Genomic DNA, 23,000 nt, shown 5'->3' with positions numbered 1-23,000 from the left:
GATTCACCACCTTATTTTGTCACATATGTTAGTAACACTGAAAGCATGAACATGGTTATCCCAGAGACCTCTGATGCCTGTTCATTCTGATGTATTGAGCCCATAAACAAACAAAAGTGAACAAATTATAGAGAATACTGTATTCCTCTGGAAACTGTCACACTATTCTGTTTCTCCTCTTGTGACTCTCCCTCAATTTCTCCTCCTCCTCTCATTTATCACACTTTTCTTCTTCATGATTCTCTCTCTCTTTCTTATTAATGTCAAAACAAGGCTTTGGCTCCAGAAGTTGAAGCATCATCAGTATTTTTCCAGTCTTGTTTATTGCCTTCTTGTAATTCTTGTAGCAGTCAGTATTTTTCCAGCCTTGCTTACTCCCTTTTTGTAATTACAATTTCTAAACTGGACAATATGTACATTTTTCTTCTCTCACATGTTGAAGCATCTCATTCTAATCTCAACAAAGTACTTAAATTTAAGAAAAACAATATAGCTTGATAGCATTCATATCTCTCACTAGCATCATGTGTAGAAACATGTAACACAGAAACTGATATCAGCATTAATGAAACACCAAGAAATCTTAAGATGTATTCTTAGTGTTCTGGCACCAGAGTGTAACGTTCTGGCACCAGAGTGTAACAGTTGCAGTTCTGTGGCCAAATTATTGTTGCTGTATTTTCTCAATTTTAATTGTGAAATACATTGAAGCAGGAGGTGGTGGGAAGGATCAAATACGCAAATGTACTTATCAATGTCAGACTATAGGACAGAGCCAGGAAGAGGATTATCAGAAATCTTGGACAGAACCATGTGAAGGTTTGTACCACTACGTAAATATATACATACAGTACGATCATAATAAAAGATTGCCACAAAATTTAATTGTACAAACAAAGCACAAAATAAACATGAAAGATTATATACTTGAGTGAATAAAAATGAAGTATGAGAAAAATTTAATGAGGTATGAAAAATTCTAAAACTGTTAGAACACATCTTCAGATAATAACAGCGCACTTAGAATACTTGAAGGAATATTATGTAAATGCATGATAAAACAAAGTTTCTTTACATCAATAATTTTTCATTTGTATTAGTTGCAAACAAATGATGGTACAACAATTTGGTTAAGATCTCTATGTCTGAAACATAATGGCTTGTAAACCCCCCCCCCTCCCCATCCACCCACACCACAGACACACAATAAAGTGTGTGTGTGTGTGTGTGTGTGAGAGAGAGAGAGAGAGAAAGTTCATACATTTTATTTTTATAAAAAAAATTTGTTATATTTACACATCCCATGCAATTAACGTGATTTAAATGGTAATAAATTGAACAAATGGTAAAAACATAATATTCATTGTTTTGCAGCTTAGTTATATAGATTAAGTTTTCATAAAACTAAAAAATGGATATACCTTCTTCAATACTTCTTTCTAGATCCTCCAATATTTTTTCCTGTCTTGATGAAAGTATCTTTAATTCCGAGGCTAGCAATGCAGCTGCATCAACAGCATTCCTGCTACGTTTCAGTTTCCTCTGTGACTGGAATGACCTGGGTGAAGAAGTGATTCCTTCACAGTCAGATTTTGGTGAGACAGTGTGACATAAAATGTCAATACTCGCTGAAAAAAAAAAAAATCAGATGTGATAATAGTGTCATTGATTAATCATCAGAATTAACTGGAAGATCAAAAAATGTTCCTAGATTACCACACAAACACCAATTTTTACTTGAAATGTACTTATTTAACTGCTGCTGATAAAAATTAGCAGTATTATGCAATACACAGGGCGGTGAGAAACAGTGCAAAAAGCTTGTACTTTTTTTTTTTTTTTTTTTTTAGCATAGGTTGTGCTGAGAAATGACTGTTATGAAAAAAATTTGATACATTGTGACATTTCTGAGTTAATTAGCATTAAAATTAGGCAGTTAGGCCCGTTGTGCTTGTGCAGTTTCCAGCAGTCCGTCAGCCAGAGGCAGTGTTGCAAAATGTTTTCATTTGGTTTCCTCAAAACAAACATGATAGTGATACAAAATAGGACAGAACAGTAGTAAGAATCAAACCTAAGCCAGAGACTTAGCAGTCTTGTGCACTATCATCTACACTTTGAGAACCAACTGACACTATTTGTATTTGATGGGCCACTTGAATTTTGGCACGCAGTGGTCTGATTGACTAACTTCAATGCCAGTTAACGTGGAAAGAGTACAAAATATTGATTTTTTTTCTTAACAATAATTTCTCAGCTCAGCCTGCCCTACAACACACTTACAAGTTTTTCACGCTCTTCCTGACCACCCAGTACGTACTATAGGCTTGCAAAGGGAAATGATAAAATCATGTTTGAAGTTCTCAAGAAAACTAGACACAAAATTTTTAAAAAATTGCTTATTTCATACTTTTTTTTAAAGAAATTTCCCTAATAAAAAAAATCCCCCCCCCCCCCCCCCCCCCCCCCCCCCCCACTGTACTGTTATTCGAATATGGCACACGAAGACTGTAAAACAGATACCTTTTGTGAAAAAATATGTTACTGTGGCAAAAAAATGAAAACAAAAGTACAGGAAGTCAAACAGAACATTATGATCTTTTAACATTATAATTTTTTCTTAATTAAATGATGAAAGCGAGGACTCCTGCATTATTCATTTTTGCCCTTGAGGAATCACATTGTAAAGTGCCTGCCTCAAACAGATTATGTCACTTGTCTTGAAGTCAAATTAATTTTCAGTTTCTGTTTTTCTAAACTGTGAGGATTTGTGTTTTAGATTTTATGTAGTTTAGCAGATAAACACACTTGTAGATAAATGCGCATAGTGTAGAGTAGGCTGTTCCAGCTAGAAAGCTCAGCTGTGAACAATGGGTTCCCATGGGCACTGGTGTGCAGGAGTGAGTAAACAGCTTGCACATGCATGCGCAACATCACAGGTGGACATGATGATGATGATGTTTGGTTTGTGGGGCGCTCAACTGTGTGGTTATCAGCGCCTGTACAATTTTCCAATCTTTGCTCAGTCCAATTTCGCCACTTTCCTGGATGATGATGAAATGATGAGGACAACACAAACACCCAGTCATCTCGAGGCAGGTGAAAATCCCTGACCCCGCCGGGAATCGAACCCGGGACCCCGTGCTCGGGAAGCGAGAACGCTACCGCGAGACCACGAGCGGCGGACACACAGGTGGACAATGCTGGGCAAGCAGCTTACATGCAGCACTGTGCACAAAACACTGGCTAGGGAGGAGATAATGTACAACGTAATACAGGATGACTGAATATAATCAACAAAAGCCTTAATATACGACAAACATATGAACACTTTATTTAGTTTGAGAAATACATTTCTGTTTATTCATGATTAATGAAATATTGAGTGTCAGTCCTTGAGCTGCTGTATGACACAGACTACTCTCAAGTGTTGGGTCATATAGCTGGGACCTTCCTGCAGTTTTTAATCTCTTCATTACAGAAAACAAGTCATTCACAAGTGTATGTTGAGCCAAACATAGATATGATTTCAGCTTGATTACTGTGTAATTTGGGAAAGTCTTCTGCAAGAAGATTGTGATACAATCTCACCAAAATCGTGGTGTTGTAGTATCTGTCTTTGAGCAGTGTACTGTTTTGAAAATCTATTAGTTCTAGTTGTATTTCTGAAGAAACAGTATCTGGCACAACTGAAAATGGAGGCCTAAATAGTTTTAACTCATTTTGTAGGCATCATATGTCCTGAAACCTAACCTCAAAACTTGGACGACATTGTACAATATTTGCTGATAATCACTAAACTTATTTCTTCAGGCAACTGAGGAGATGAAAAACACGTTAAAAAAGTTAAATTTCCACTAGCACATTTTCTTTCAAATATATGAAGTTTGTCCATGAATGCATTAATTTTATTGCATGTATCAACAATTAATATAGCCTTTTCTTGAAAAGGCGTATTTAAATTGTTTAAATGTGTTGTAATGTCAGTTAGGAAGGCCTAGTGTGCTACCCATGTCTCGTTACTGACAATGAGTGATGTTTGCATCTCTCCTTTCATTTCTGTAAGCAATGCAGTTTCTTCCCGAATTGCAAAAAATATGTTGAGAACTTTGCCTCTGCTAAGCCCCATACTGTGCCGTGATATGGAATATCACCATAGGCTACTTCCAGGTCATGCAAAAAGTCTTTGAACTGGTGATGGTTGACACTGTGGTACCTTACAAAATTTACACACTTCTCTGCATCCTTCATGACACTGGCACATTCCACACTTTCAGCACAAAAGGCTTCTTGGCACACAAAGCAGCGTATGTTTGATATTTTTTTCCAAAATTCCATCTTGATTTTTTACTTCAGACCAGTCACGAAGCTTTGCTGGCTCCAAACCATTTGCTGTGCTCTGTCAGTTACAACAGAACAGAGCCTGTCCAATGGCAAACACATGTTTTCTACAGACTCACAGACAACCTCAAATATGTCATGACCTGTGGTTGTGTACTCCATCAATATCATGTCTACCAGCTCCTCAAAAACCTGTAGTTCTGAATTAATGCCCCTCACAAATACTGTGAGCAATGTCTGTTACCTGTGTGGTTACATCAAGACCTAACGAAAAAGCTGTGAAAGCGTGGCACTTCTGCTTCAGTTGATTTTCTAAATTCGTGGCCCTATCACGGGTCTGACGAGATACCATTTACTTGGAGAGCCAAACCCCTTCAAATTTCGTAATGTCTGTTGGTGCTAAGCACTCTATGACAGTGAGCAGGCATGATTTCACTGGGGGCCAACTGAGAATGATGTTCCAGTTGTTGCAGTGATGTGTGCAACTTTGTAGCTTGCTTGAAGTGCTACATCAGTTGAATTGTCATCGATGTCAGCAATCTACAATAGTTGCATAACACGTATGAAATAAACAAATTCATTACATATACAGAGCACGTAGAAGTAGTATGTATTCATTTGTTACATTTGTTTATTTATTTATTTATTTATTTATTTAGTGTCAGATTTATCTGTTGCTGAAATTCACTCTTCAGTGTTATTGAGTTGCTTTCTTGAGTTAATGTCCAGCTCATCGTAGTGTGTTGTGTAAAGACACATGTAGTGATATTATATTCTTCATCATACTCAGAGCTTTACGACACACAAGACACTGAGGCAGCCCATCTTTCTCAACAAATACAAACCGTTCTTCCACTGGGAAGTACAAGACATAAATAAGTGACAGGCTTGTAACACAGCAGTGCGCATGTGTCATGAAACGTATCCTAGCAGGCAGCCTATCCTCTAGCAGCTGTTCTCTGGTCGAGCCTGTGATCCACGGGGCTGCCTTGGAACAATCTGATGTAGAAGACACAAGTTACCATTGACGACACTTTCTTCCTCAGTCCTTAATGAACATACTACTGAATTTTTATATGCCATGTTTAGTCTATCAACACTGGACTTCTGCAGTCTTAGTTCATATTTAACTGATCCAAGTACAGCTTTAATCTTAACTGGCAGACAAAATAGACTTGTCACTGTGTGAAAACGTATGTTAGCCAGATGACGAGGCACAGGCACAGACAGCTGCTCCTTCATCTCACTATTGGGGCTCTGTCTTAAAGGAATCAATTGAAATTAGACTGGCAGATAATATTATAAATAGGGACAAGGTCTACCCTTTAAGTGAAATGCGGAATCCTGTTTTATTTGGGAAAAAAAGAATGAAAAAACAATGGTTTTTGACTTGGAAAACAGAGGCAGCCACTCCACAGTACTTTCCAGTTACCTGCCAGCTTTTATCACTTGGGTGCTGTACCTTCACTCTGCATTATGGGGCAGGAGCAACGATTTCTCTCAGACACATTGCTTCTCTTTGGTGTGACTTCTGAAAATATTTAAGTAACGGATTTCTTACCTGAATATGGCAGCCAGTTGGACTGTTAAAATAAAACTGTATGATTAGGCTTTAGATCAAACAAGAATATTATGAATTTATATACCAGGAAAGTGTAGATTGTCACATCATTATTTAGCGATTGCTGTTTCGCATGTTAGGGTGCATCTGTTCATTGATTCAGGAATGGGCAGCTACATGATTACAGAGTGACTCTCAAAATTCTTTTCATTGTTTTAACATGGTTGTATGGTAAATAATATGATAATGATAAAACTAGAATATTATTGTATAAGACTCTATAATACCATTACTACCCAGTCCTAAATCAAAATAATAAGTACTTATTTGAGGCTACTAACATTAACCCAATACTCCTACTATTATTTTTGCCTTTTTATCATTAATTTTACTTGTGATATTAGTTCATTTGTGCAGGGGGTAAGTACCAGATTGCCAACCAAAAGTCTGGGGTTCAATCCCTAGTTGACCTTATAATTTTTTCTACAGTTATTTCTTCTTTCTCCTCAAGCAATGATTTTTTAATGGGAAAAGTGCCAAGTTGCACTATGCACTATGGTTCAGAATCAACATAAAATTGTATGATTTGCTAGGTAAGTCAATTCAAAGAGCAGAGGAAGACAATACATCATACCACAGAACCAAGCCCAGTAAAGCATTACTGTGTTCAAACCAACATTTTAATTGTGGATAACTTTACTGTTGCTACTTTGATAGCATTTAATAGCATCCTGAGTCACTATACTTTTTTGCTGTTCACTTTAGTCTGAGGGAGGTGCATCATTTGTACTGTTTGAAGAGAGTGGTTAATTTCTCCTTACATTCTGTGTCAAATCTGCCACACTGTCAGGTCCAGCAACATTTTATTACCTCCAGGCTTCTTGGGGAACCAATTCAATTTCCACCAATCGTCACTCAGTCCCCTCTTCCCTACTGTGCTCACTTCTCTTCACTATTCCTTTACTGGGCCATTTAATCACAAACCTCTTTCTTGTTCCCTGTACTCTCATGTTGGATTTCATCATCCTTCCTGTGGTAACTGTAAACTATAGTTACGCATTTTTTGTCTAAATCATCATCATCTAGAAAATTTAGAGTATCAAAAGTCACTTTCAGTCTAATTATGTAACAACATTATTTTCCCTTAAAGCCTGCCTCACCATTTTTTATGTTTATCAACCTGGAATGTAATGATATACAAGGTCTGTTGATATTGGTATCAGTTAAAGTTCACCCAATTATTCAAGCAATTATTAATCCATTTCCACATCACTATTCAATGGCGACCATTTAAAGGACGGCGTCAAGTGAAATATGAATAGACCTATTGATGAGATAAAAATTTTTGAGAAATGATTCATATTATTGTTACAAGGAACTAAGGAAACTTTCATTGTATTTGTTACATGCCCATGAGATTGGGAATGATAAAACCATTTAAGCAGCATATTAAAATTAATTCTGCCTACAAATGAGACGAGACAGGAATACTGATTTCAGCAGTAGGAAGCTGCTACGCTGTATGCTTATATGGCGGCACTTGGCGCCATCACTCTGGCAGTGGATAATCTATTTTTCTTCCAAGTAATATCCTTTACGGAAAGTGCATTTCCACAGAAAAGACGAAAATTTGTACAGAGTCATTATTAAAGTGCAAGATAAGTCACTATAAGACTGTGTCAGATAATAAACAGGCTCATTAGTGAATACACAGCTAAATCTACTTTAATTAAAGTGCAAAAACAGAAAGAATTTCATTTTTGAAAAATTTTATTCATAATTTTGTTAAAAACTATTCACAATGGAGTCAAAGGAATTGGTCATTGTTGAAAATTCATTACAAAATGCAATATGCCAAGATGTCGGAAATCTGAGCTTGGCAACAGTTGAAGGTAACACGCCAACTAGTGAACTGGCCCATGGCAACCAAAACAATGAGGTTGGCATCCCACTATCAATAAATGATGACACTGGTAATATAACTAATCATGATGCCACTTTTATGACGCTCGGTGAGACAATTTCTCAGTTCTCACTAGGAAATATTTTTTCAAATAGCGAAACCGAAGGGCGCAACAGCGAAAATTCCTTTGATTGCTTGCTCACGGCATTGTGAATGCAAGAACAGGAAACAGTTCATAAAAACAATGTAATTACTAGTGAGACACACAATTTAACAACTCATGCAACAAATAACACAACAGTTCACAAAACAAGAACTACAGGAAAGTGAAACACAACTTGAGGGTATGACACAGCAGTTCAAAAAGCATCAGGAAAATAGAGGACAACAGTTTACACAGCAAAATCAGGCATTTAACGATTACAAGAATAGTATTAGTCGACAGTTCAGTGAGGTGAGCAAAACTATACACACTGAATTATCTGATGAACTATCTAGGAAGTTGACAGGGCTAGGTAAATAATTAAAACAAGAAATAATTACTGACATATCCTGCAATATAAATACATTAATAGAAAGAGTGTCATTCATAGATGATACATGGGAACAACTTCCAGGTGAGTTACAAAACCTTAGTGAAGCATATTCTCAAATTCATGAGATGCAATCCCAAGTGGATGCATCAGTAAAAATTGTGACGGACGCAGTCAGCAAGCTGCAAGGTGTGTGCAAAAAACCTACCTACAGAAGTACAAAAGTTATGTCTAAGAGTGGACCAGTTAAGTTTAGAGTCAAAATTTGCCAAAAAACAGAGAGATAAGATTTTTGCAGATGTAAAGGAAATAACTGAAAGACTGAAGCTGGAATGCTGGATAAGGGCAGCACCCTTGTTGGAAAGGTTGTATGAGAGTGCAAGATTTATGTAGATACAGTAGAAGCAGCTCTATAAGAGAAAGAAAGTCAGTTTCTAGTTAAAATAGATTCAGGTTTAAAGGAACAGAGGAAAGGTTACAAGGCAGTATTGCTAAAACTACTGACATTCCAAAACAACATTTGACAGAAAAAAAACGATGCTTTTATAGAAGTTAGATACTTTCACCCCCCCCCCATGAACCATGGACCTTGCCGTTGGTGGGGAGGCTTGTGTGCCTCAGCGATACAGATAGCCGTACCGTAGCTACAACCACAACGGAGGGGTATCTGCTGAGAGTCCAGGCAAACGTGTGGTTCCTGAAGAGGGGCAGCAGCCTTTTCAGTAGTTGCAAGGGCAACAGTCTGGATGATTGACTGATCTGGCCTTGTAACAATAACCAAAACGGCCTTGCTATGCTGGTACTGCGAACGGCTGAAAGCAAGGGGAAACTACGGCCGTAATTTTTCCTGAGGGCATGCAGCTTTACTGTATGATTAAATGATGATGGCGTCCTCTTGGGTAAAATATTCCGGAGGTAAAATAGTCCCCCATTCGGATCTCCGGGCGGGGACTACTCAAGAGGATGTCGTTATCAGGAGAAAAAAACTGGCGTTCTACGGATCGGAGCGAGGAATGTCAGATCCCTTAATCGGGCAGGTAGGTTAGAAAATTTAAAAAGGGAAATGGATAGGTTAAAGTTAGATATAGTGGGAATTAGTGAAGTTCGGTGGCAGGAGGAACAAGACTTCTGGTCAGGTGACTACAGGGTTATAAACACAAAGTAAAATAGGGGTAATGCAGGAGTAGGTTTAATAATGAATAGGAAAATAGGAATGCGGGTAAGCTACTACAAACAGAATAGTGAACGCATTATTGTGGCCAAGATAGATACGAAGCCCACACCTATTACAGTAGTACAAGTTTACATGCCAACTAGCTCTGCAGATGATGAAGAAATTGAAGAAATGTATGATGAAATAAAAGAAATTATTCAGATAGTGAAGGGAGATGAAAATTTAATAGTCATGGGTGACTGGAATTCGAGTGTAGGAAAAGGGAGAGAAGGAAACGTAGTAGGTGAATATGGATTGGGGCTAAGAAATGAAAGAGGAAGCCGCCTGGTAGAATTTTGCACAGAGCACAACTTAATCATAGCTAACACTTGGTTTAAGAATCATGATAGAAGGTTGTATACATGGAAGAACCCTGGAGATACTAAAAGGTATCAGATAGATTATATAATGGTAAGACAGAGATTTAGGAACCAGGTTTTAAATTGTAAGACATTTCCAGGGGCAGATGTGGACTCTGACCACAATTTATTGGTTATGAACTGTAGATTAAAACTGAAGAAACTGCAAAAAGGTGGGAATTTAAGGAGATGGGACCTGGATAAACTGAAAGAACCAGAGGTTGTACAGAGTTTCAGGGAGAGCATAAGGGAACAATTGACAGGAATGGGGGAAAGAAATACAGTAGAAGAAGAATGGGTAGCTTTGAGAGATGAAGTAGTGAAGGCAGCAGAGGATCAAGTACGTAAAAAGAAGAGGGCTAGTAGAAATCCTTGGGTAACAGAAGAAATATTGAATTTAATTGATGAAAGGAGAAAATATAAAAATGCAGTAAGTGAAGCAGGCAAAAAGGAATACAAACGTCTCAAAAATGAGATCGACAGAAAGTGCAAAATGGCTAAGCAGGCATGGCTAGAGGACAAATGTAAGGATGTGGAGGCTTATCTCACTAGGGGTAAGATAGATACTGCCTACAGGAAAATTAGAGAGACCTTTGGAGATAAGAGAACCACTTGTATGAACATCAAGAGCTCAGATGGAAACCCAGTTCTAAGCAAAGAAGGGAAAGCAGAAAGGTGGAAGGAGTATATAGAGGGTCTATACAAGGGCGATGCACTTAAGGACAATATTATGGAAATGGAAGAGGATGTAGATGAAGATGAAATGGGAGATACGATACTGCGTGAAGAGTTTGACAGAGCACTGAAAGACCTGAGTCGAAACAAGGCCCCCGGAGGAGACAACATTCCATTGCAACTACTGACAGCCTTGGGAGAGCCAGTCCTGACAAAACTCTACCATCTGGTGAGCAAGATGTATGAAACAGGCGAAATACCCTCAGACTTCAAGAAGAATATAATAATTCCAATCCCAAAGAAAGCAGGTGTGGACAGATGTGAAAATTACCGAACAATCAGTTTAATAAGCCACAGCTGCAAAATACTAACACGAATTCTTTACAGACGAATGGAAAAACTAGTAGAAGCCAACCTCGGGGAAAATCAGTTTGGATTCCGTAGAAATACTGGAACACGTGAGGCAATACTGACCTTACAACTTATCTTAGAAGAAAGATTAAGGAAAGGCAAACCTAGGTTCCTAGCATTTGTAGACTTAGAGAAAGCTTTTGACAATGTTGACTGGAATACTCTCTTTCAAATTCTAAAGGTGGCAGGGGTAAAATACAGGGAGCAAAAGGCTATTTACAATTTGTATAGAAACCAGATGGCAGTTATAAGAGTCGAGGGACATGAAAGAGAAGCAGTGGTTGGGAAGGGAGTAAGACAGGGTTGTAGCCTCTCCCCGATGCTATTCAATCTGTATATTGAGCAAGCAGTAAAGGAAACAAAAGAAAAATTTGGAGTAGGTATTAAAATCCATGGAGAAGAAATAAAAACTTTGAGGTTCGCCGATGACATTGTAATTCTGTCAGAGACAGCAAAGGACATGGAAGAGCAGTTGAACGGAATGGATAGTGTCTTGAAGGGAGGATATAAAATGAACATCAACAAAAGCAAAACGAGGATTATGGAATGTAGTCGAATTAAGTCGGGTGATGTTGAGGGTATTAGATTAGGAAATGAGACACTTAAAGTAGTAAAGGAGTTTTGCTATTTGGGGAGCAAAATAACTGATGATGGTCGAAGTAGAGAGGATATAAAATGTAGACTGGCAATGGCAAGGAAAGCGTTTCTGAAGAAGAGAAATTTGTTAACATCGAGTATAGATTTAAGTGTCAGGAAGTCATTTCTGAAAGTATTTGTATGGAGTGTAGCCATGTATGGAAGCGAAACATGGACGGTAAATAGTTTGGACAAGAAGAGAATAGAAGCTTTCGAAATGTGGTGCTACAGAAGAATGCTGAAGATTAGATGGGTAGATCACATAACTAATGAGGAAGTATTGAATAGGATTGGGGAGAAGAGAAGTTTGTGGCACAACTTGACCAGAAGAAGGGATCGGTTGGTAGGACATGTTCTGAGGCATCAAGGGATCACCAATTTAGTATTGTAGGGCAGCGTGGAGGGTAAAAATTGTAGGGGGAGACCAAGAGATGAATACACTAAGCAGATTCAGAAAGATGTAGGTTGCAGTAGGTACTGGGAGATGAAGAAGCTTGCACAGGATAGAGTAGCATGGAGAGCTGCATCAAACCAGTCTCAGGACTGAAGACCACAACAACAACAACAGATACTTTCACTGGCTAGCCCTTTGAAAGAATACAGCGAAGGATGCAGAATGCAACAACACTTGCCAGCAGTTGTACCTGTTGAGCAAGTGCAGTTGCCATGCGCTATGCCACAAACTAATATAAACACGCCTGTCACTGACAGTGCGGCATGTCTGTCAATATTACTTGCAGATGAAGGGTTACTTAGGCATCAACATTTTCTGGTATTTACCTCTGAAAGGAAAGGAACAAACCCCTTGGTCTTTATCAGCCCATTTCGAAATGTTTTACCTCATATCTAGACCGAAGCCCAGAAAATTAGATTAGCTGTTGGCTGCACGCAGAGTGATGATCTGCTATGGGTTTTGGACATGGCGGAATGTTGCCACTACTATGAACAGTTTGAAAGAGACTTTCTGGATAAATATTGGTCTGAGGCCGTAAAGGGGAGGCTCAGACACAAAGTATTCAACCCAGCTCCATTCATTGGCGAACATGGAAGCTTAAGGGACTATTTTGAAAAATATTTGAATAAAACCAGATACTGGATGAACCTGGTATCTGAAATAGGCGTGCCGAAAATTTCAAAGAGCCATCTACCTACCCACATCAGGGAAAAACTCATTACCATTCCAGAACACCAAATACTTTCTATCTTACTGGATTCAATAGATTTTATATATGAAGCGAGACCAGTACAACCCAAGCTAGTTAATACACAGATAGTGCCACAGGGATTTACAGACCAACGAGTAAACAATGGATTCGTAGTACAACACGGATGGCAACCTTACTCCACACAGACCTATGGTAATGGTAACAATAATCACAACGACAATGGCAAAAGCTGTGCATTCAAGGGCGGATATAAAAGAAGTGGACAAAAATTTAACAAAAACAACTACAACCGGCAAGTAGCGTATGGCCAGTCTGTATAGTATGTACAGACACAAGCTACCAGCAATAATCAGCTGATTGCTTGGCAAACACAAAACAATACCAGACAGATGAATAATCCACAGGCAGCAGAATTTGGCCAGCAAAGTAATGCACATATGCAGAATTACACGCAAATGCAAAGGGAATTTGAGTCAAGAGCCTCACAGGATACCAACTGGTGTGATCAAACACCAACAGTCCATATAGTACAAGTTACACCTAACCCACAGACCGATGCCATCGCGATGCCGGAAAACTTGAACCGGTCACGGTAAAACCCCCTTCTGTGACCTGGGAGGAGAGTGGGGTACGAGCTTGATCAATACTTGCTTCATCAGATATGATCAAGGTAGTGATGTGAAAGATAATCTGTATCAAAGGAATGGGGATACACAGGCAAACTTGATAGCGGGTAATGTACAATCTACTATTAAAGCCAAAATATTTGACCTTGATGTACCCATTGTGCTTGACACAGGTGCTATGACTAATTTGATGGCACAGGGATTCTTTCAAGAACTGCAGAAATGTGGGCATATACCCACACCGCCAATGCAAAATTGCAAGGCACAAACTGTGACTGGTCAGAAATCGAAAGGAGTCAAAATACAAGCTTTAATTCCCATCCAATTAGGACAGTTTTCTGTGAAATGCAACTTTTTGATAGTAGAGAAATTAGTAGTTGACTGTTTAATTGGTATGGATACATTTAGGACATACCAAGTACAAATTGATGTAGGCAAGGGCAAATATCATTTCATAGTAAATAACCAATTTTTTGCAACAGACCTAATCAGGGGAAGTACTGATAGAAGTAAAACTGAAGTTACTCATGACTGAGGTTCAATTGTAAATCCCACAGTCATATTTATCACCACATACAATAGCGAACAGTCGGCAGCAGAATAGATAACTGTCGACGCAATAAACATGAAGATAAGCGCTTGTCTCATGAACAGCAAGTGGAACTTAGGGAACTGACACTTGCTTATATACACGTATTTGAAAAAAGACCAGGTATCATTATGGACTGTGTGTACAAAATGGAAGAACACCCTCACATAACTTTTTGTTCTACTTCATACCCTATACCATGGACAATGAGGGAAGGACTAAGAAAAGAAATTAACAGGAAGCTTGAATGGGGCATTACACAACCATCATTTTCCCATTATTGTAGTCCTATTTTGGCCATGAGTAGGCCAGATGGCAAGGTGCGCTTGGTCCTTGACGCACCTAGCATTAATAAGATCATTGTACCAATCACTGTACCAGTATGAACACATCCCGACAATTTATATAGGAACAGCTTATGAATTTCCATGATGCTAAATTTCTTACTACAAACAATCTCCGGTTCTCTTATAGGCAAATAAAACTACATGAAGAAAGTCGGAAGTATAACGCCTTTGTATGTAGGGGAAGGAACTTAGAATTTCAAGTATTACCGTTTGGATTGAACATAAGTGAAGGTGTATTTAACCTCTGCTCTGGACAAAGTGCTAGGACCCGAACTTTTGAGTAAGGTAACAGTTACTTGGATAACTTTTTAGTCACCACACCCACTTGGGTAGAATGCCTAAGATTAATTGAACAAGTATTGAACTGCTTTTCCAAACATGGAGTAACAGCAAATCTCAGGAAATCTAATTTCGCACAAGAAAAGGTAAAATTTTTAGGGCACATAATCTCTTCGGAAGACACTGCCAGATCTTAAAAAAACTTGATGCCATTAGGAACTGTCCTGTTCCTCAAAACAAGTGGCAATTGAAAGCATACTTACGCCTAGTCTCATTTTTTTTGGAACTCATACCTAACCAACTTATGAACAGTGATGCTTTACTCAATCTCCTCCAGAAAAATAGACCTTGGTTATGGGACAAACAATGTCAAACCAATTTTGAGAACATCAAGCAAGCCTTATTAAATGCTACTATTTTAGTACATCCATTGTGGATGATGAACTGCGACTGTGGTTTAAACTGGCATTTATATGGTAATAAATATGCAACCTGTCAGTTTTTTACGATTTATTCAACCATGAACATGTTTTCAAGCCACTGCAGGCTCATCATTAGATGGAGGTTTACAAGAACATTATGTTGTGGACCAAGTGTAGCTAGATGCTGTGCAGGTGCTGCTGGCAGAAATGACGGAAATTTAGTAATCGGTGATGAAATATTTACAAACCTGAAAGATTTTCATGTTTTAGGTACTGTTGTGGTATAAATATCAGATTGCTTCTTATAAAGTACGTATTAAGCTATGTACACAAATAAACACATTATTTAGCTACACTTGGTCCTACAATGATTGACAGAATGTAAACATTCGATGTTTTTACAATGAATATGGATATGGTAGATATTACAGTTTACTACATAATAATCTTTGGTAAGATATATATTACATTATGGTGCAAATATTACTAGTACAGATTTTACATTTCAGTAAATGTTTTTCAATGAGGTCCATCTGTATTCATTTCTCAGTAATGTGAAGCACAGAAAGATCGCCACTGATATCACCAACAGTGTGTTCATGGTGAGCTTTTCAATTAACAATAGTTTTTGAGTTAATCAACAACATTAAAGCTCTAATAGTGCCAAACACAGCAACATTTGCCTCCTTTGACATAGTAAACCTCTACACCAATATCCCCTGAAAAGACACTCTCACAATAACGTAAAAGAATTATCAAATGCGAAAAGCTAAGCAATGCAGAAATTTTTGAACTCATGACATTGCTTGAATTAGTCCTTTCACATAACGATTTTTCATTCAATGGTAAATTTTACATGCAAAACAATGGTCTGGCAATGGGTAATAGCCTTGCAGGCTTGCCTGCTGAGATATTTATACTTAATCTGGAACAAGATTTCTTCTTAACAGATCCACAATTTACTGACAAAATTCTGTATTATAAAAGATATGTAGATGACACAATAATAGTCTTCAATGGTGCAAAAGAAGAACTAAATAACCTAGCAGATGAAAAGAATAAAATGCAACCAAATATCAAATTCACAGTTGAACACCAGACCACTGAAGGAATTAACTTCCTTGTCATGACTATCTCCACTCACAGTAACAAGTATACCTTCAAAATATATAGAAAACCCAGTACCAGTGATACTGCCATTAACAATACCTCATGCCACCTAAACAAACATAAAACTGCTTTCTTCAGGTCATCTGTAAACCGTATGCTCTGCACCCCTATCAGTGTAGAAGATGCATGTAAAGAAATGAACATACTTATATTTATAGTCCAAAGTAATTGTTATAATGCCTCTCTGATAAACACCCTAGTTGAAAAAATCCAAAGTAAACTCAAGCATCTACCACCACCATTACAAACCAAGAAAGAAATGGCAAAATTTGTCTGTCTTTCATTCCTTGGTAAAGTGTCATATAAACTAGCAAATATTTTCAGACCAAGCAACATAAAAATATCCTTCCACACTGACAATAAACTATAAAATAAAATCATTCACAATAATAAATTCACTGGAGTGTGGCACAAAAATTCTGGCTTTTACAAGCTCACACACTCCTGTGCTTGCTTCTGCATAGGCCGAACAGGGAGAAATTTTGCAACCCACTACAAAGAACATATGGATGCCCTTCGGCTCGAAAACTTAAATTAGTCCAGTTTTGCATCACATATTGCTCATCATGAACACACTGTTAGTGACATCAGTGACAATCATTCTGTGCTACACGCTGCTGAGAAAGGAATACAGATGGATCTCTTTGAACAATTAGAAATTTATATCCACAAACTAAAATCACCCCAAAAAATTCTGAATGAACAAACTGAGTCAACACAAAACCTTTTCTTCCAGCATTTCCAGGATATCTGGGCACCAGAACAACAAAAATGACAATAATAACACATATTCATCTTCCTGCAAAAAATCTTGTTCTTCTTGGCCTGTAATGACTATGGTATTCTGTAACTTACAAAAAATTTTTAATTATACATTAAATATCAGACTCTAGTTTTTACCTCCTGTATAACTATTAACCCATATTAAAAAACTTTTTGCCAGTATAAAGACACTCCTGCAGCTAGCAACAATTACTGACATGTAAAATCTGTACTAGTAATATTTGTACCATGATACAATGTATCTCTTGCCACAGACTATTATGTAGTGAAGTGTAGCCACAGACTATTATGTAGTGAAGTGTAATATCCACCATATCCATATTCTTTATAAAAACGTTGAATGTTTACATTCTATCGGTCATTTTAGAACCAAGTGTAGCTACGTACTGTGTTTATTTGTGTACACAGTTTAATAATGTACATTATAAGAAGCAATCTGGTATGTATACCATACCAGAGTGCATTGTAAGTACCTAAAACATATAAAACTTTCAGGCCCGTAAATGCTTCATCACCGATTACTAAATTTCCATCATTTCGGCCAGCAGCACCCAGCACAGCATCTAGCTATACTTGGTCCACAACATAATGTTCTTGTAAACCTCCATCTGATGACATGCCTGCAGAGGCTTGAAAACATGTTCGTGGTTGAATAAATAGTAAAAAAGTGACAAGTTGCATATTTATTACCAGATAAATGCTAATATTTTATCTCAACCACACATGAGGAAGGATTTGTGTTTATGCACTGACACATCTATTCAAAGTTCGGGTGCATGACTTTTTAAAATGGTAGAAGAAGAGGGGAAAACTCATCCCTAAAGTAATTATAAACACCCCTAAAGTAATTAGCTTCACCAGCCGCACTTTATACTAACCTGAACGTTCATATTCAGTTAAGGAGTTGGAGGGTTTGCTCATTTAAAAAGTTTGAAATTTCCTTTCGGGTCAACAAACAAAAGTATACAGTGGCTATCAGTCCCTATTGATTTTGTTAACTTGTAAACTGCTACACTGATGGATAGCCAAGTGGTGTATGTGTCTTCAAGAATTCCAGTTTGTAATAGTGTAGATAAAATGAAACCAGAACATAATTGCTGATGCTCTTTCTCGATTCCCACAAGGCTTAGAGGAATAACGATCTTTTAGAGCAGGAAGGGGAAATAAGATCTGTGTTGATGGAAGACAAAACACTCCAATCATATTTTATGTCCACATGTGTAAACACATGAAGCAATTACAGCAGGAAGACACATGGTGGAGTAAGATAAGAGAAAAACTTGTGAAAAACAGTGATAAAAAGTTAAAAAGGTTTTTCGCTATTCACAAAGGTGTTCTGCTACATAGGAACCATCGCAAACAAGAACACTGGCACGTGTGTTTGCCAGAGGAATATGTGGATGATTTTATCTTGCGCGCGCGCGCGCGCACACACACACACACACACACACACACACACACACACACACACACACACACACAAGTTTATTGTGTGCCAGAAAACAAAACAATCTAAGATCTCCAAACAGATTGAACTACATCCCATTGTTGCTAAAAAGCCTCTAGAAAAAGTATTCTTGGATGTAGCTGGACCCTATCCCAGAAGTAATGGTTCAAATGGCTCTGAGCACTATGGGACTTAACATCTGTGGTCATCAGTCCCCTAGAACTTAGAACTACTTAAACCTAACTAACCTAAGGACATCACACACATCCATGCCCGAGGCAGGATTCGAACCTGCGACCGCAGCAGTCGCGCGGTTCCGAGAACCGCTCGGCCACCGTGGTCAGCCCCAGAAGTAAGGATGGCATTAAGTATATAGTAGGTCTGTATAATATTTTCACCAAATATTTAAAATTGTATGCTGTACAGAACACTACAGCCAGTTCAGTTGTACGATGAATCAAAGAGGATTATTTTGGAAGTGTAGGAAAACCAGAAGTCATGTTAACAGATAATGCCGCATATTTTGTTGGATGTAAAAGGAAAGAGTTTGTAGATTCTAACCAAATCAAACACACTGCAGTATACAAATATCATCCTGAAGTATCCCCCACAGAAAGGTTGTTAAAGGAATAGAATAGGTTTGTGAGCATCTATATACCTCATAAACATACCAAGTGGATTGAATGTGTCACTTTCTTCTTACAAGTTGTTAACAATATTCCCCACAGCTACTGGATTTGCACCAAATGAGCTGATGTTCAATTGCAAACAGACAGGCTAGTGGTAGAAACCTTTGGAATTATCATTAGACAATAAAATACGACAAGCAGTAATCAACCTTGAAACCTGCGCTAAAGAAAGGAAAGGAATTTAAGACAGAAAGTTGAAATGTACAATACAATTTTATATAGGACAAACCCACGAAAATTGGAAAACTGAACTGCTAGTGGAAACTACTACACACCAGACCAGAGATAATTACTAAAGTCCCCTACCTGGGATTGTACAGATTGGTACACGCAAACACACAAAGACTTGAGAACATTTGTATATTGAAGGGCTGTATACCCTTCAAGTTGTATATTTGTATAACAATATTAGATTTAGGGTGCTGGAGAGCCACATTCCAGAATTTATGTTGTTAGTTGTTAAGGAAAATTTTTGTTTGTATTTTTCTTCTTACATGTCAAATGTGTAAACGATAAGATGAGTGGTTGAATTCACTTTTATGTGTCTAGAGACGACAATACTCTAAATACAAAGCTTCGTCTTGTGCATAGCCCAGTTGTAAACAAATAAATGAACTTGTGAAATGCATGGTAGCGTGCAATGCAATACACAACTCGCCACGAAACTAGTGGTATCATAGCAACGCAGCGCATGCGCATTTGGGAGCAAGCTAGTCAACAAATAACAAGTGCATGTGTGCCAGACAGGCACGGCTGGAAGTGTTGGAGCACCCAAAACAAACAAACCTGATGAGCTACAGCCCACACTAGCATTTGTAAAGCCTATCAAATAAACAGACACATAGAAAATTAAGAGAGAGTCTATACTACAACTATTATTATCTACACAATACACACACACACACACACACACACACACACACACACACACACACACACACACACACACAAATATAAGCTAAGGGATTATATACACAGGAAAAGGATGCTAAACTATGAGATTTTTACATACGCTAAGCTGCTATATACATTATATCTATAAATGTACAATATTTACAGATTTAAGTACTGAAAGTGCAAGCACTAATCATAATTGATAGACGACAAAAGTCTTGCTGAAGGTAAACAAGGTTGCACCATGCCTCTAATACACTATCTTTCAGATTTATATGGAAAGTAGAGATGCATACATGACATGAAATAAGTTTTGTTATAACATGACTGCACACTGAAGCGAATGAATACATGGTTGAATGTATGAAGAAAGTATTAATAGCCATCGAGGCACTATACATTTATCTATGAAGATTTAGTCTTTACTTAGTATTACATTTTTTCTTCCAGGGGACGATGCACTGAACATCCTGTACCATATAAACATAGAAAGGACCACACCACATGTAAATATAGTTTTAAGTTTATGATACGTATGAGGGGGATAGTGTGAAAGTATGTGAAGAAGAAAACAACGCATCACAATACTGAACTAAGGTTGAGTACTACCAAATAATCAAGGGGTTGAAACCCAGCTAACTACTGTGTGCGTCGACTATGCATGAAAATATCAAACACCTGAATTACATTGAAATTTTTAAGAATGTTTGTTACTTATGTAAACACTGTTTTACGCTTATTATACGTAAAATATCATATTGATGATACAACTCTGTAAACCTCAGCACATGAAATCTGTAAAAAAAAAAAAACCCTCCGCCACACACCGTTGGGTGGCTTGCGGAGTATAAATGTAGATGTAGATGAAATGGTTATCCTTTATACAATGAACATAACAAGTAAATACTGAACTGTACTTTTAAACACTGAATTAGTATTTGATACGATTCTTCATCATCATCATTCATCCCCATTACGGTCGGAGGACGGCAATGGCAAACCCCCTCCACTAGGACCTTGCCTAGTACAGCGGTGCGGGTCTCCCGCATCGTCCCCTACGCTCCACGGAGTACAGGACATCATCATCATCATCATCATCATCATCATCATTGATATCATAAGATTTGAGTTGTGCTTACAAATAACAAATTATTTTGTTCTTGGGATCACAGTTAAGTCTATTAACAAGATGTAACTGAATAAAAGCCTTTCTGTGGAATTTCCACAACCCTGTAGTGTGCATATCTTTCCTGGAGAATGCTAGAGAGACGAGACCACGTGTAGTTATCCCAGCGGTGCGTAGTAACCATTGTAGCGACTATTGTTCATTTCTTTGATTCTTTTTGAATTGATAAATATGCTCCGATATGGAGTCACTGTAAACTGAAATGAAGTGTATGTCAATATATGCCATAAATGAAAACAGAATCTATTATTGTATGAATGTTATATGAAGCATGTATAACCAAATGAGAGTAAAATGTGTACTCCTTTAAATGGAAGCAAAGAATGTAATGAAATATGACAAAATCTCCTAAAACCAAATGACAAGTAATGACCCTATATATAAAAAGGGGAGAGAATATGTTACAGACTACAATGTATATAAGCGACGATAATTGTACGTCAGCAAATGAACAGGATAAGTGTATTTTGTAATTGTATTTTATTTTGTTATGTTATGTGTACCATATGTGGAAAGCACACTACAGAAACTTTATGTAATGCAAATGTATGAAAGCCGCCCAAAAACAAAGTGCAAAAACATACGAAACCTGACTGCAAAAATGTTAAGTGTACGTGTGTTAAAACAATATGTGGGTAGCATGACGACGTATATTTGGATCTGTCATACCAACAGTGTTAAAAATGTGTATTTTAACCATTCTTAGAAGTATTATAAAAAGTTATTAGAAAAGGAATATTTATTTGCACAGTTGTAAGTTCAACTCCTATCTGTTCATCATTTCATTCGCTGCTGAGATCCTGCATCAAGAGGTTCGGTGCAGATAAGTATAATTAACACTGTATCTGGAGGAGCATTCCTGCATCAACATTGTCACACTCAATACTAAACACAATGGAATTAATGTGTAGGTAATGACACAGATTTGATAGGCACCTATTGAACTTGGTTTACTTATACCAAAAATATTGTGCTTTGTGTATTTAAGAACTTATAGACAATTGAATGGTTGCATTGATTATATAGTATTGTACACTACTGGAAGCAGCAGTACATAATGCAAATTATGTTTACTGACATACACAGTCTGTTGATACTGTTATCAGTTAAACTTCACCCAAAATTGTACACAGATTTGTCCTTCAAAATTTTCTCAACTGTTTTTTCCAATTATTCAAGCAATTATTAATAGATTTCCATTTCCACATCCCTATTCACCGGTCTGTCCAGAGTCCCAACCTGAAATCAATGGAACAGATCTGGTGCGAGTTGGAATATTGACTTCGCTCCAGACGCCATTATCTTCTCTGGCTTCAGCTCTTGAGGAAGAACAGGTTGCCAATCCTCCACAGACATTCAGACACATCAACAAAAGTGTCCCTGCAGACTCCAAGTTGTCATAAAAGTGAAAGGTACACACACCATATTAACATCCACTAATAGGTGTCCAGTTATTTGTGATTAGATAGTGTACCATGAAATTCCTCCCTTACTTATTTTGTTAGATGGATGCCTTATCAATATCCCCTTACATAACATATGTAATGATTTTTGTTGTTGAGGAAACTACTGACAGTAAAAAAGAAGTAATAGTGATGCAGACATCAGACTGTTCTGTATGGCACAAAGACTATCATCAGATAAAAGCCCAACTGCTTAATTAGACAATGTTTTATTAGTATTTGCACAAAAAAAAGCTATAGGGGCATCTTGTTTCTCAAAATGAAACCACTTACAAAGCTACAGAAGTAGCATTACAAGTAATTAATCCTT

General features: G+C 37.6%; 1 protein-coding gene across 3 annotated transcripts in view; it reads right to left on the bottom strand.

Moving 5' to 3' along the window:
* The window catches only part of LOC126186300 (germinal-center associated nuclear protein), a 304,544-nt gene that overhangs the window by 12,578 nt on the left and 268,966 nt on the right, over nt 1-23,000 (bottom strand). For all 3 annotated transcript variants that reach the window (XR_007537424.1, XM_049928199.1, XM_049928198.1), the window contains exon 26: nt 1,422-1,628. Coding sequence is in view for 2 of the 3 variants with exons in the window: in XM_049928199.1 (XP_049784156.1) it covers nt 1,422-1,628 (207 nt within the window). In the remaining variant the exon portion in view is untranslated. The remainder of the gene's footprint in view (nt 1-1,421; nt 1,629-23,000) is intronic.

The sequence above is a fragment of the Schistocerca cancellata genome, chromosome 1 (assembly GCF_023864275.1).
Source record: "Schistocerca cancellata isolate TAMUIC-IGC-003103 chromosome 1, iqSchCanc2.1, whole genome shotgun sequence".
Classification (NCBI taxonomy): domain Eukaryota; kingdom Metazoa; phylum Arthropoda; class Insecta; order Orthoptera; family Acrididae; genus Schistocerca; species Schistocerca cancellata.
This window is presented reverse-complemented; position numbering and strand designations above follow the sequence as displayed.